The sequence below is a fragment of the Ailuropoda melanoleuca genome, chromosome 20 (assembly GCF_002007445.2).
Source record: "Ailuropoda melanoleuca isolate Jingjing chromosome 20, ASM200744v2, whole genome shotgun sequence".
In the NCBI taxonomy this organism is placed as follows: Eukaryota; Metazoa; Chordata; class Mammalia; order Carnivora; family Ursidae; genus Ailuropoda; species Ailuropoda melanoleuca.
In genome coordinates, this window is record NC_048237.1 from 27,580,468 (window position 1) to 27,595,100 (window position 14,633).

The window sequence follows — 14,633 nt, forward strand, 5'->3', positions numbered from 1 at the left end:
GTGAAAGCACATGTCCACAAAAAGATTTGTATAAGAATGTTTCTAGAAACTGTCCATCAACAGACAGAACAGTCATATAAACAATCTCATCTAATTATACGGTGGAATTAGTGTGATTAACTGTCCTGGTTTCTCTGGGGCTGAGAAGTTTTCTGGGATGTGGGACTTTCAGTGCTAAAACTAGGAAACTCTTGAGCAAACCAGGAGGAGCTGGTCATTCCAATTATCCACCTCAGCAATACAAAGACCAAACTACTGAAACATCCAACAACATGGACGAAGCAGAAAACATCATGTGGAGTGAATGAAACTTACAAAACAGTTCATATCTATGGTCCCACTTACATGAAGTTCTGAACTAAGTTGTGGTAAAAACAGAAGCAGGAGACTATATGCATCTGAGGGTTTGGCTGGTGGGGAAGGAGTGTGAGGAACTTTCTGGAGTGATGGTAATGTTCTCTATTTTGGTAAAGATTTGGGTTATACTGGTGTACACATTTGTCAAAACTCAGTGAATAGTAAGTTGAAATTTCTGCATGCCTGCATTTAAAAATACCTGCAAATAACGAACTATAGTCAATGACATACATACCAATGTATTAATAATATGCATACTGGAGTGAGATGTAACTCTTCTTTCTTTGTCTGTTAAGGGATTTCTGAAAAAGTGGTGTAGATGTCAGAGATGGAGGAAGGGAGAATGATTTCTTGAGGATTGCTTCTGAGTGTCTGTTATGACTCTATTCATTTTAAGAAGATTTTCAACCTTTTGACAACAGCTTCCATGTTGCTGAATCCTTTTTCTGTTTTTGTTCGTTTTGTAATCCTGTGTTTTGTGGGAAGAATCTTATTTTGTTTTCTAAATTAGTGGGCTTCTTTCATTGTTATATGTATGTAATTTGACTGTAATCTTGTTTTATTTTATTAATTGCCTCAGTGTTATTGATTCTTTGCTCTTCTCAAAACCCTTTTTTTTTGTATTATTGACAGATATAAGCAAAGTCTCCATATCATGTCTTTTTAGCGGTCATTTTATTTCTCTGTAAAGTTACTTAGGATTATTTTAAATGATGGTAATGCTGGCAGCATTCTAACTTCTTGTTACCTAGTATTTCTTTAATAATCTAATACTTCTTTTTTTAAAGATCTTATTAATTAATTGACAGGGAGAGGAAGAGAGAACAAGCAGGGGGAGCAGCAGGCACAGGCTCCCTGCTTAGCAAAGAGCCTGACACGGGGCTCCATCCCAGGACCCTGGGATCATGACCTGCGCCGAAGGCAGATGCTTAACCTACTGAGCCACCCAGTCACCTTGATAATATAATACTTTTAAAATTGGATCTGGATTGGTTTTAGATTGGCTTTTTTCTTAACAACTTTTTTTGAGATTCACAAGAATAAAAATTCACACCGTAGAAAATTTTAGCCTTGGCTTTAGAAAATTTTAATCTTGCTAGGGTCTTATTTATTTTCACACATACTTTTTGTTACGGTAGTAAGCTCGAAAAGGTACTCTCAACATCTTTCAAGGTATCTTTTATCTTTAGTTCTCCTTCTTCTCATATACCTCTAAAATATGTTGTTCTTATAAAGAAGTCAGTGATAATAATGGTTCTCAATCCTACCAAACCCAGCACACCCTTCTGATAAGTATTTTTAATAAACTCTTTCTATCCTGCGATTAACAGATTATTAATCTGCCTATACACATAACTTCAAAAATTCAACATAATTGGCCTTGATAAAAGAGGAAATAAAAGGAAAGTAATTGACCAATATATCAATACATGCATGTGAGGACATGATGCACTAGTCAGATGCTTGTTACCTGTACATAGATACCGAATGGGATAGCTACAAATGCAAGCTGTGACGGGCGTATTGTGTTGACGCCTTCCATACCCCACACAGTAATGCTGTCCGTATCATGATTTTCCGAAATGTTTGACCATTTGTGATAAATTTCCGAACAAAACAAAGGACAAATTTCCCTCAGTTTACACGTTCCATGTGTGTCTGGAAATGTGGACATCTGTTGAAACTATGAAAACGTAAGCATCATTTATACATAAAACAATTAGGTTTTGGTTCAGATCATTACAAACAGGTTTTTCATCTTCATGAATGTCTAAGAGGACATTGGAAAGTTACGAAGGTTAGAGAGGAATTCTCTCGTGTGGAGATCCCTCCTGTGAACTGCAGGTCATCTGGCATCCCCCACCCTTGTGCGCTAAATGCCATCATTGTGACAACCGGAACACAAACTTTCAAAACACCACATTGGGTGTTTTTTGCAGCGTGTCTCTTTGGCGATTGTGTCACTTCTTAGAATAATGTTTTTAATGCATAAGATAAATAGGATTACAAAGGAAATCAATTATGTTGAAATACAGACCCCAGGTTAGGAATCCCTGTGAGAAGGTGATCCCGCACCTTTCTCCAGTACACACACTCCAGTTGTGTGTGAGTACTACATTGTGAGTGAATAATAAGTGACAAGGTTTTCTATTTGGGGAAACAATAGAAGCCTTGGTATTAAAATATTATGGATTTGAAAGTGCATTTGAGTGCCTACATCATTCTGTTGTCAACGTAATGACATCACTAAGGGACTAACATCAACTCTTTAATAGGATGAAGCAAATAACATAGGAGCTGTATTCTATTCTAATTGTGTATCTCATTAGAAATTAAGTGTATGAAATGGAATAATGCTTCTGTTTCCCATTCTTTTCTCATTATGACTAAACTACTTCTCTCATTAGTATCAATTTTGCCAACTTATTTATTCATATATTACTTAAGGGAGTAAGGTAATCTTGGCAGGACAAAATCTTCCTCCAGCTGCCTTTGGGCAAGTTGGCAAATAACTTATTTGTATTAATAGCATAGTTTAAACACAAATGGGTCTAAGGATAGGGATCATAAAGTGGGATGACCAAGAGTTTATTCCAACAGGCACTCACTCCGTGTTTTCTAAGAGTGCATTGCAAGAGATGACTCTGTTGTATGTGGATGAACAGCTTGTCGTGACAACTGTGCGGAGTGTCGTGGTGATGAGTTTTCTCTCTTCTAGGGTATGTCTCTGTGCCAGACTGTTGTCGTGGGCTCTGTAGTCATTCTTCTCTACTCTTCAAGAGCATGTTATAATTTGGTGGTGATCACCATATCTCAGGATACATTAGAAAGTCCATTTAATTATGGCTGGGATAATCTTTCAGATAAGGTAAGTAGCTACCATGTGTTGCTAATCTAACAGTAGAGTAATGAAATTAGCCTTAACTAAGAGAACGTGTTAAGTGTTTGACTTACAAACACTTATCTCTACCTACTAGCCGTAATCATACTTAAAGTTCTGTGTTTAAAATCCTCATTTACATGTGTCACTTAAAATCATTCTTCAGAGAGAACTTCTCCCAAAGGAGTATTTACTTTTCTTTTTGTAGATAATACTAATAGTGCCATAAACCCATTGGTCATAAACCTATGTTTTACTAATTTCTTCAAGGATAGTGTTTAAATATCTCTAGATAAATTGACTGCCTGTCATTAGCTAGTGAATACAGGTATGTTTTTATCTTGTTAGGATGAAATTTATTCTCTAAAACCCAAGACTTATATTTAACCTAAATATTTGGTTTGGTTTTAGATATTTAAATAAGGGACTTTTCTGAAAACCTGGCATCATCTGTCATGATAATGGGAGAGCATTCATAGTTCCTGGGTGTCCTTGTGTTTGCTCTGGTAATTCCTAGTGCACTAGCTATCATATTTAACCTCCCAGCTTTCTCCGTCCCCTTCCTAGAAGTGCAGTTTGATGTAGCTACATGTCATGTCTTTATATTAATTTAACTTTGCACTGAATTTAAGGTATTCTGGAATATCATTTTATCAGAATTTCAGTTACCTGTCTAAAGAAAAGGAATTTTCTTGATTTTTTTTTCCCTTCTCCAAGAAAAGGAATTTTCACATGGAGTTCCAGCTGGCAGATTCTCTTCACTCCTTTTGCCATTTCTCTCTCCCCACATCTAGTAGAATAAAGGCAAATTTAATATGAAGTTTAGGCCTCAAAGCATGTTTTTAAATAGCAGTGGAGCTGAGCAACTTAACATGCGCCATTTCTCTACAGGTGTAACTCAGTAAGTGCTATTCTGTTACCCAAGTAGTCGTTAGAACCAGTAGTCTCTTTTATAGCTCTCTTCAGACTGTGGGGCCTAAAAACGAGATCACTTCAACTTATCCATACATTAAAAATATTTTCATAAATTGATGCATTGAAAAAGTTAATCGCTTTTTATTTTACTTAACATCAAAGCATTTTTATGTCCTGTAAGGGACATGAAACCACAAAATATGGAAAATGAATTTAGAGATTTATGTGCCTATAGTTGATGTGTCTTAACTTATCCTATCTGAAGCAAATTAATTGTGGAGGGTGACTGCTTATACAAAACACAGATTTAAAAATTGCCCTGTCCTTATGTGTTTACAGGCTCATCTAGAAGACATAAGTGGAGAGGAGTATATAGTGTTTGGAATGGTCCTCTTTCTGTGGGAACATGTGCCAGCATGGTCAGTGGTACTCTTTTTCCGGGCGCAGAGATTAAACCAGAATTTGGTATGATATCATAATATTCTCCAATACCTGTTCCCCTCATTTAAAAAAAAATAATGGAACATTTGTATCGATTTTCTGTTTCTGGCAAAGTTTAAAACTAAAAAGCATTGTAGATCTCAGCCTCCTTTCTTAGTTGAAAAGTAAATCTTCATATGCTATCTAATACTTTGTTCACAGGCACCTGCTGGCATGATAAATAGTCACAATTATAGTTCCAGAGCTTACTTTTTCGACAATCCAAGACGGTACGATAGTGATGATGACTTGCCAAGACTGGGAAATTCAAGAGAAGGAAGGTAGATGTACTGAATTAGTACTGAATAGATTGACCTAAGCTTAACCCAAACATGAGAAAGGTGACTTGGTGACATGTGTCAGTAAATAAGATCATTTAAACTGGATCTTAGAGCAGTCAATGTTACACCCGTAGTGGGACCTGTACTGTAAAGAACTATCGTCTGATTCTAAGCCCATATATTATTTGAGAAATGCCTTTGGGTGTAAAATGGTACCATGTCATTCAGGATTCCATGTTGGTTCAAAGCTGGCAGGGGTTGATACGCAGGGAAGGAATACAATTAGAGTGATTATATGTTTCCTTATCTATAGTGCTATTGGAAACCCCCCGAGAAACCCTAGATGAAACTCTCGGGAAGCTTAGGTGCCATAGGAAATCTTGTGTCCTTCTTATTCGAAAACCGTTGCAACTCTATACATTAGCTGTGTATCAGGGCAAAGTAAAAGCCTAAATGCATACCTCCATAATGCTTTGAACTTGGTTCAGCATTTTCTGTAATTCTCACTTCATCAGGACAAATTACTTAACTCCCCCCCTTTTTTTAGCCTGTTCTTCATCTGTAAAATAGTGGTACTAGAATTTATCTAATAGGATTGTTGTGAAGATTAAATAGGGTATGTGCATGTGTATAATTATTATGTATACACACACACACAAACATGTCTTAAAATAGAGCTTAGTCCTTAATAAGCACTATATTATTGTCTGATAATCAAGTTCTAATTCTGATGTATTTATTCCTTTGTAATATGTGATATAAAATCAAGGATTTTAGATAAAAGTCATTACTTTTTGTAGAAAGCTATTATGTTATTTGGCAAAGAGTATATTTCAATATAGTTGATACTAACTGTATTATAAAAGTCACTGAACACTAAAAATGCCAATGTCACCTATATCCTGATCATAATCCTATGGGGTTTTTTGCCTCTTTTGGTTGCAGTTTATCGAATTCTCAAGGTTTGGGCTGGTACGGCACCATGACCGGGTGTGGCAGCAACAGTTACACAGCCTCTCCCCACCTGAACGGACCTGTGACAGACACTGCTCCTTTGCTGTTTACTTGTAGCAGTTTAGACATGAGCAATCACCATAGCTTGTACGTAACACCACAAAACTGACAGCATCACCAAGCCGTGATTCCTCCATCGTTTTTCACGAACGTGTATATTCGATGTGTTTAAATGCCACCTGCATAAACATTCCATTATCTGTTGCAACTGAAAACAAAGCCTGGATATGTGGCTGTGTTCGGCAGAGGACACACCTGTTACTTTTGACTTCTTCATAGCAAAACGAAGTAAAATGGGAAGTTTGGAGTGGGAGAAAGAGGGATTAGATCTTAAGGCACTGGATGGCGGCAAACATGCTGACTTTGGAACATCAAATTCATATTTGCATATTTGCACTTTTATCTTTGTTCTGAAAGAGTACACTGCAGTCCCCAAAGTCACACTCCAATGTTGACACTGGGATATTATATTGTACACCTAATTAGGAGGCAATTTTCCTATGAAAAATCAAAGCCTGTATATTCAGTGGTGTATTCTATGTAGAATTCTTACCCAATAAAAATTTTACAGTGTGAACAGTGCACAGGATTAAGGCATAACAACGTATCATTCTTTTTTTTAAATCTAAAATATATGTAATCATTGAAGATAGTTCTTTTAAGCATGATTGTAAAATACCAACTGAAATTATCCAATCATTTTTTTTAAACAACCATAGTAATCCTTTACAGTGATGACCAGCAGTGTTTTTTGGAAAGCCACAGCCATTTCTTCAAGAAGAAAGTACACCAGTGAAAATTATGTGGCTATTTTGAGTAGAATTGGTCAAGTGATTATTTTGTATGATTAAGATATCTGTAGTAGTTTAAGCATGATTCTTCAAGAAAGCAATAGTGATTTTTGCATAGGGAGATTTTGGTAGAAACTTCTTGGGACTAAACAAGTTTACAGATGCATTTAAGAATTAATAAAACGTACAATTCTAAGTTAAAACATGAATACATTTTCAAAAGCATTGGATTTAGCTGAACAAGATAGAGCTGATTGCACCTATTGAATCAGAATTGTCCTCAGGTAAATTAAATCATGATACATTATCGCAGTCAACTCAAGTGCAATACTTTGCGAGACATATAATTCCTCCTTTAGTTTTCCCATTTTTATATCTTGTAAGTGGGCAAAGCCAGATTAAATTTAATTCAAATTAATTCCAGCACTAAATACGCAAACTGATGTTAAGGTACTAACTAGGTAAGTATAAAACCACTGTTTAACAATATTGAAATACTTCTAGAACTGTATTAAAACTGTCTTGAATGTCCTATCCCAAATCTAAAAAATATATATATATATATATGGTAGGCTACGGTAATAAAGGATTTTAAAATGCACTTTCTACCAGTATCTATATGGAAAGAAGTAGACGCTGAGTACCTCCAGATGCCAGGGGACAGGCAGCATTGGGAAGTTGTCACAACACGCTGAAGGACGACTAGCTACGTACAATTGTCTGCTGGCCTAGTTCTTCAGAACCGAACTAATACCACTGTCCTTTTCTGTCTTCTACTTTGATTAGAAAGTTATATTTTATTTCTACTCTTAAAATACTTTTCAGTGAAAAAAATACCATTCAATGTTTTAATAATTGCTTATTTAGTAACCACAAAAGTGTAACAGGAACAAATGAAGTTTTTATGATGACTGTTGAGAGGCTGGTACACAGCCAAAGAAATTCCTTCTTTTTATCATACAAAATGACTTTGAACTCAATCAGAAGCATAAACCTATAGTTAAAAATGTTACTTTGGGTTTGTTTGTAAGTTCTCATTGCAACCAAATTATTTTAAAATGTACAGTACAGCAGTTAACCTTGGTATTTATGTGACAATGTAACATGCACTTAACGGACTATATTTTGAGGACTTCAATTATTAGATTTCTTTTCAGAACGCCAACTATTTATTTTCCTAATAATGTTGGGTATCTACCTAGAACTATCTGAAAAGATGTATTATCTCTGTGAATCCTTGAGGTTCAAAGTAAGTAAGGTAAATTTTTTCTAAGGCCTCCCTAGGTAGTATTCCTATTTGACCAGATAAGCAAAGATTACTTAAAAAATAATAAATTAATAATAATTCTGGGTAAAATATCTTGGTTCCTTCAGCTGCATTAGTTGATTCTTCCAAATTTCAGATTTATATATTTTTTCTTATTCCTGACTAGGGTACCTGAATTCTTGAATTTGTCTTCTTATACACATCTCCCACAATACATCACCAAAGACAAAGATAAGCTTCTGGCCCAATATTTGCTTAAAAATTCCAAAGCACTAGGAGCACTTTAAGTTTGGTCTCGAAAGGAGTTGTTGATGAAATCAAAGGGCTACCGATTCCCTGCTCATTCTGCACTGAAGCACATGATGACAATTTCAGACCTTCTTTTTTGGTTCATTAATTAGAACGGTGAATTTCACTGCTTAAGTGTGTAATTCTACAGTGATTAGCAGTACTTGTTTTTATCGTTTCATTTGGGTGGTCATTAATTTGGAAACTCTTACCACTCATTACAGCTGGTTGTAGTTTTATGAAAGATGTAATTTATAGCTAAAGTGGCTTTTTTATGCATAGCTGCCTTTTTTATTGTTTAACAGTGTTTCTCAGCTATACAATCAGTTTCAAACTGGTTGTAAAAGTATAGCTGTGGCCAATGAATGTATTTATTTGTTGTTTCACTAAATGGTAACAAAACACTACTGTTAAAAATAAAAAGTGTTTGTGCTTTTACTTGGTAGTTTGGTTTTCTTAAATGTCTCCATTGACAACCCTTGAGTTTCTAGCATTCGGCTCAGGTCCTGATCCTGGGGTCCTAGGATCAAGCCCCAAGTTAGGCTCTCTGCTCGGTGGGGGGCCTGCTTCTCCTCTCCCTCTGCCTGCTGCTCCCCCTACTTGTGCTCTCTCTCTCTCAAATAAAATCTTTTAAAAAACCCCAAAAACCCTAGTGTTACCAAAGAAAAGAGAAAAATATCAGGAATTACAAATGACAGTTTGTTGTCAGGGAGCTTATATTTCTATCCGGACATCATGTCCCTTATTATTATACACTGCTTTGATGTGAACTGGCATACACTTTAGTTTAAAATAACAGTATGATTTTGATGATAGTACATTTATTCAAACACTAAGCTAAGAAAAATCTTTGTATGAAATAACTTATAACACCTCTCACCTTCTCCTTGAATTTTAAACAGGAATAAATTTAGCTAGCCCGTAATCATGGGCAGTTATTCCTTGATTATTCAAGAAATTCTTCAGTGATGTTGCCTTTTCCCCTGAAAGAATAGTTCTTACCATTTTTTTCCATAATAGGCTCCCTTCATAACTTGCCAAAACCACACCAAATTTTGAATGCAACTTCAGGAGCTTTACCAGCCTTCCCCTGAAGTCCACAAATCTTTGGGAATCTACTGACTCTTGTCGTAAAGAATATTTGGAGCAAAGGTATGACCTCTAATACAATAAAATTGTCATTTGAAAAGCAATTTATTCAACAAACATTTATTAAGTGTTCATATGCCAAAAATTATGCTATGGAGATGCAAAAGTGGATAAAGTTCCTTTTCCTGCCCTTAAGGAGCTCACATTCTACTAAAGGAGGCTTAAAAGAAAATACAGTACAATAAGTGACACAATAGAGGTAGGTTGTAATTACAGTGGTGACATTAAAGAGGAGATTAGAGGATACTCCTTGGGTGGAACAAGGGAGATTTCACAGAGGCGGGCTTTATGCTGGCCTGCAAGAAGAAATGGGAATTTTCCAGGTAGGGAAGATGGTTAGAGCACATGATGCAAAGAGAGCAGCATGCACCCAGGTCTGGGGACCTGACCCTGGCACATTTGAAGAATTGTTTTATCAAAGCGTGAGGGCTGGGGGTGGGACTGGCAGACACACATCAGAGGGCCTTGTTCAAGTACTTCTAGAAAGCCCGCTGTGGCAGCATTGTGGGGTGCGTGAGAGGAGACAGACTGGAAACAGGGAGGCAGGTAAGTGTCGTGCTCTAGATAAGACCAAAGAAAAGAAAAAGACAGCAATGCATCAGGGATACGGTGATCAACTCCATAGTGCTTACACACTGACTGGATAAGGGAAGACGCAGAGGAGGGAGCCTAGAGAATCTAGATGATGATGGTTCTGAAATTAACCAAACTCAGGAACACAGGCATAAGAATAGATCTGGGGGGAGAACAGTTGTTTTAATACACACAGGTATCTGTGGGACAACAGTGAAGACATGTGGTAAACAGCTGGATTAAGAAGTCTGGACTAATGATAAGGACTTAGACATCACTGAATCGGAATTACCCAAGAGTGAGAAGTCATGGTGATTTACAGCAAGAATGAAAGTCTGAGGAATAACATTTAAGGCATAAATGAAAAAAAGGCTGAAAAAGGATACAACCAGGAGCCCAGGAGTGAAATATAAGGAACCCAGCGGGAAAAAAGATTTTTAAAGAAGGGGTTGTCAAACAGTATCAAATGCAGAAAAAAAGTCAAATAAGAAATGGCTTGTGAACTGAACTACGAATTTAGAATTGGAATTTTTGACTTTAAAAGAAGAAACGGTTAGGAACTACAGAGCCAAAAGCCAGATTTCTGGTTAAGGAGCAGTGGGAGGTGATAAAGTGATGATAGGAATATTCTCTCAAAAAGATGGACTTAAAAAAGGGCGAGGGCATGACGTGAGAATTAGAGAAGCATACAGACAAAATTGCCATTTAAACCCTTCCGCCACACGACTGGAGTACTACAAATGTCCTTTCAACTTTCACACATGGTGCTCACATCACAGTCCTTTGAGTCTCCAAAAATATTGAGTTAATTAGTAAGTAAATATCTTTTTTTTTCCTACCTTATTCAAATGAGGAAGGGAAAGAGAAAATATGACACATATTGTTAAACTCAGCTCTGTGGTTTTTCATTTAAGATGTGCCGAATACATATTCATACATTCATTCTACAAATATTTATTGGATGCCCACATGTGCTTACTATGTACTTGGCACTCCACCAGGCTTTAGGGTTACAGAAAAGAAAAAGTATACAGCAGTATAAAATGCTATTTTTAAACCATTATATAAATAAACCCTGCTTTATTAATAATGTGACATCTCAGCATGGTACAACTTGCTAGTATAAAGAGGGCACATCATTTTGAGGTATAGTTTCTTTTACAATTACCATGTGATCAAAATTCTTAAACCCCCTCAAATATTTTTTTTTTAAGATTTTTTATTTATTTATTAGACAGAGATAGAGACAGCCAGCGAGAGAAGGAACACAAGCAGGGGGAGTGGGAGAGGAAGAAGCAGGCTCATAGCTGAGGAGCCTGACGTGGGGCTCGATCCCATAACGCCGGGATCACGCCCTGAGCTGAAGGCAGACGCTTAACCGCTGTGCCACCCAGGCGCCCCCCCCTCAAATATTTTTATCATTAAAGAACTGCCACTAATGAAAACCTCTCAAAATTACTTTTAGGGAGAAAAAGGAAATGAACCTCATGTACAAAAAACAAAAATTATATGCCCTGTGACTACACAGATCAAGCATCAAAAGGACAACAAACTCAAAAATAAGTTTATTTACACTGGACCTCAAAATGATTCCTTATTCTAAGGCTTACAGTTATAGTTCCACTGTTTGTTTGGTTTTTTTTTTCTGAAAAAATCATTTAAAAAAATTATCCAGTACTACACACTGAAGTCTTTAAGGTTCAAAGGGCATGACGCTTGGAACTGACTTTCAAATGATTTAGGAAAAAATAGTATACATGTGTATAGAGAGAGAGAGCATGAAAGATAAAGCAAGTGTGAACAATTAGTGAATCTGGGTAAAGAGTTCTTTTGTACTATTCTCGAACGTTTTCTGTAAATCTGAAATTACATAAAAATAAAAAGTTTCTCCCAAATTTTATTCAGCATTGGGTAAAGTATTATGAGAATAAAATATATAAATCTATTCAACTTTTCACAATGTTTAGAAATCCCGTCTTTGAGTTGTCATTGTATCTTTCTACACACTAAAACAAGCCAATCTAAATAGCAATATAATTCTCGAAGTGATTTATTTCATACCAATGTACTTTTGGGTTGCCAGATAAAACACAGGACTCCCAGTTAAATCTGAATTTTAAACAAGAGATAATTTTTGGCATAAGTATGTCCGAAATATTGCATGCAACATACTTACATTAAAAAATTATTGTTTATCTGAAATTCAAATTTAACTGGGCATTCTGTATATTTACTAAATCTGGTAACTGTAAATGTATTGCAAACTTTTAGGTTGTTAATTATGGGTTATTCATGAGCCTCCTTAGCATTTTCCTATTAAATGCTCAACACACTGACCATAGCTTTATTCATATTACATCTTCTCACACAAAATTCTTGAAAGACTTATAGCATTTACTTAGTTTTAACATATATGAATTTGATAATCCTGATTTTATTCACCATTAAACTTTAAAATTTGTACCACATCATCAAAGCGTTACTTTTACTCACAATATCATACATAAACTTAACACAATTAAAAAAAATGGTTTACTTAAAACAATATAATTCTCCTTTTACAAAAGCAGCTTTATATAAAATGTTTGGCTTAAGAATGTCATTGCTCTTATGCCTTTGAATGAAATTCCACTCTTTGGCCTTCATAGTTCAGAAACAGGCACATTTCAACTTGTTTTCTGTTTTCTTTAATGAATATTTTGTAACAAATTTCTGAAGTTTTCTAATTCTTTCACGCTTGTGGAAATTCTGTAACCAAAAAAAAAATCTCACTCAGACGACATTTTAGATACTTTTTCTCTATTATTCAACACTGCATTTTTAAAGTACAGAAGAATTTTCAAGTAATTTATTTCAATAAATTTAAAGATGCATAAACCATTTAGTCAATTTTGACGTACTTGAGTTCTTAACTTGGCATGGTAAAACCAAGATAATATTGCCCTAAAATTAGTTATTTTTAAGCATTCAAAACTTAGTATTAAAGTTTTAAAATACACAATTAGAAAGTACATAAATATTATAATACTTAGGTAATTTTTTTTCTTTTTCTTTTCTTTCTTTTTTTTTAAGTAGGCTCCACACCCAGTATGGAGCCCAACACGGGGCTTGAACTCATGAACCTAGGATCAGGACCTGAACTGAAATCAAGCGTTGGACGCTTAACCAACTAAGCCATCCAGGTACCCCAAAATACTTAGGTATTTAAAGTATTCATAAGTATATTCACATACTTCGTATTTAAAGTACATAAATATAAATTACATAAGCATTAAAATACGTATTTTAAATATGCGTAAGTTGGAGTGCCCGGGTGGCTCAGTCAGATAAGCATCTGACTCTTGATTCCAGCTCAGTTCATGTCAGGGACATAAGTTCAAGCCCTACGTAGGGCTCCTGCTCAGCACAGTCTGCTTGAGATTCTCTCTCCCTCTCCCTCTGCCTCTCCCCTGCTCACACATGCTCTCTCACTCTAAGATATATAAATAAATAAAATCTTCAAATACATATAAGAATACTGAAAACTAATCATATTCCACATTTAGTAAATATACAAGGAATCAAAGCTCTTGGACTGTAAAAAGTGAGAATAGCAAATGTGTGACCAAATTGTTTTCACTACTCTTTATAAAAAGTTTGTTCATTATTTTAAGTATATTTTAGTTCTGCTTTCCACCATGAAAAAAGTAGCTGAATTTTCAATGAACTGTATCTATCAAGTTTCTGTGTACTAGGAATAATTCTGAAGGTCAATTATTTCAAACCCAAAATATTAAATCATAATTTTTTTAAAGTGAAGAAATGTAGTCCTTAGAAAATGTTAGTTTGTATAAATCTCTGCATTCTTACATATGATAGGCCAAAAAGAAATGCATCTATACCTAAATTTTGTAATGTTAACTTCCTTATTTCAAGCTTATCTTCTAATCATTTTCATGAAAATTAATTATTTTTAAAGAATTATTAACCTTTTCACATGATGGTGAATTTGCAAAGATATTTTATATGTATGTTTATGTTAAGCATGATTTTTGCAGGACCTTCAAAAAAGACTTGGGCAGCACAAAAACTACTCTTAAATAATTAGAAAAAAAATGTACAAATTCAGTAAGACGAATATTGAAGTTCAATCGGTAATTAATCATAATTACAAAACCAACAGGTGAAAGTAAAAAATATCACCTAATGATTGTGTGTGTGTACTTAAAGTATTTCATAAGATCACAGAATTTGGTAGTGAGATAATTTCACTAAAAAGGATATATTACTTACCCAGTTTTAGACTTACTTGGCTAAAAGAAACAATTTCAGTACATTCAAACTCACCTTCCAAATGCATTAAATAATGATACTATTTCTTGTCGTGTTAGATGGAATTCATAGCTAGGCCCACTTTCTGGCATATTTGCTATCAATTTCTCAGAAAACAAAATCTTCAGAGCAGTACCCAAACCCTGAATCTATTACAGAAATAAGAAAAAAAGAAAAATCAGAAAATTCTTTGTGCAGAGAATAAATGAAGACTAAGATTGAACTAGATTTGCTTACCTGAAGCTTTCCCCATAGTCGACATTTAAAACAACCAACACAATCCATGATTCTTGAAATATTTCTAAAATGCAGTCGAAAGTCCTCCT

At 35.2% G+C, this 14,633-nt stretch overlaps 2 protein-coding genes across 2 annotated transcripts in view; one reads left to right on the forward strand and one right to left on the reverse strand.

Annotated features, from left to right (window-relative positions):
* Nucleotides 1–7,296, forward strand: part of GPR137C (G protein-coupled receptor 137C) — a 60,577-nt gene extending 53,281 nt beyond the window's left edge. The window contains exons 4-7 of the mRNA XM_011237294.3: nucleotides 3,077–3,226; nucleotides 4,493–4,618; nucleotides 4,796–4,914; nucleotides 5,860–7,296. Coding sequence (XP_011235596.2) covers nucleotides 3,077–3,226; nucleotides 4,493–4,618; nucleotides 4,796–4,914; nucleotides 5,860–6,037 — 573 coding nt within the window. The 3' untranslated portion in view covers nucleotides 6,038–7,296. The remainder of the gene's footprint in view (nucleotides 1–3,076; nucleotides 3,227–4,492; nucleotides 4,619–4,795; nucleotides 4,915–5,859) is intronic.
* Nucleotides 7,297–9,467: 2,171 nt separating this feature from the next.
* ERO1A (endoplasmic reticulum oxidoreductase 1 alpha) overlaps nucleotides 9,468–14,633 on the reverse strand; it is a 47,014-nt gene continuing 41,848 nt past the window's right edge. Inside the window, exons 14-16 of the mRNA XM_011237295.3 lie at nucleotides 14,545–14,631; nucleotides 14,323–14,456; nucleotides 9,468–12,744 (exon numbers count right to left, since the gene is read on the reverse strand). Of these exons, the coding sequence (XP_011235597.2) occupies nucleotides 12,684–12,744; nucleotides 14,323–14,456; nucleotides 14,545–14,631 (282 nt within the window). The 3' untranslated portion in view covers nucleotides 9,468–12,683. The remainder of the gene's footprint in view (nucleotides 12,745–14,322; nucleotides 14,457–14,544; nucleotides 14,632–14,633) is intronic.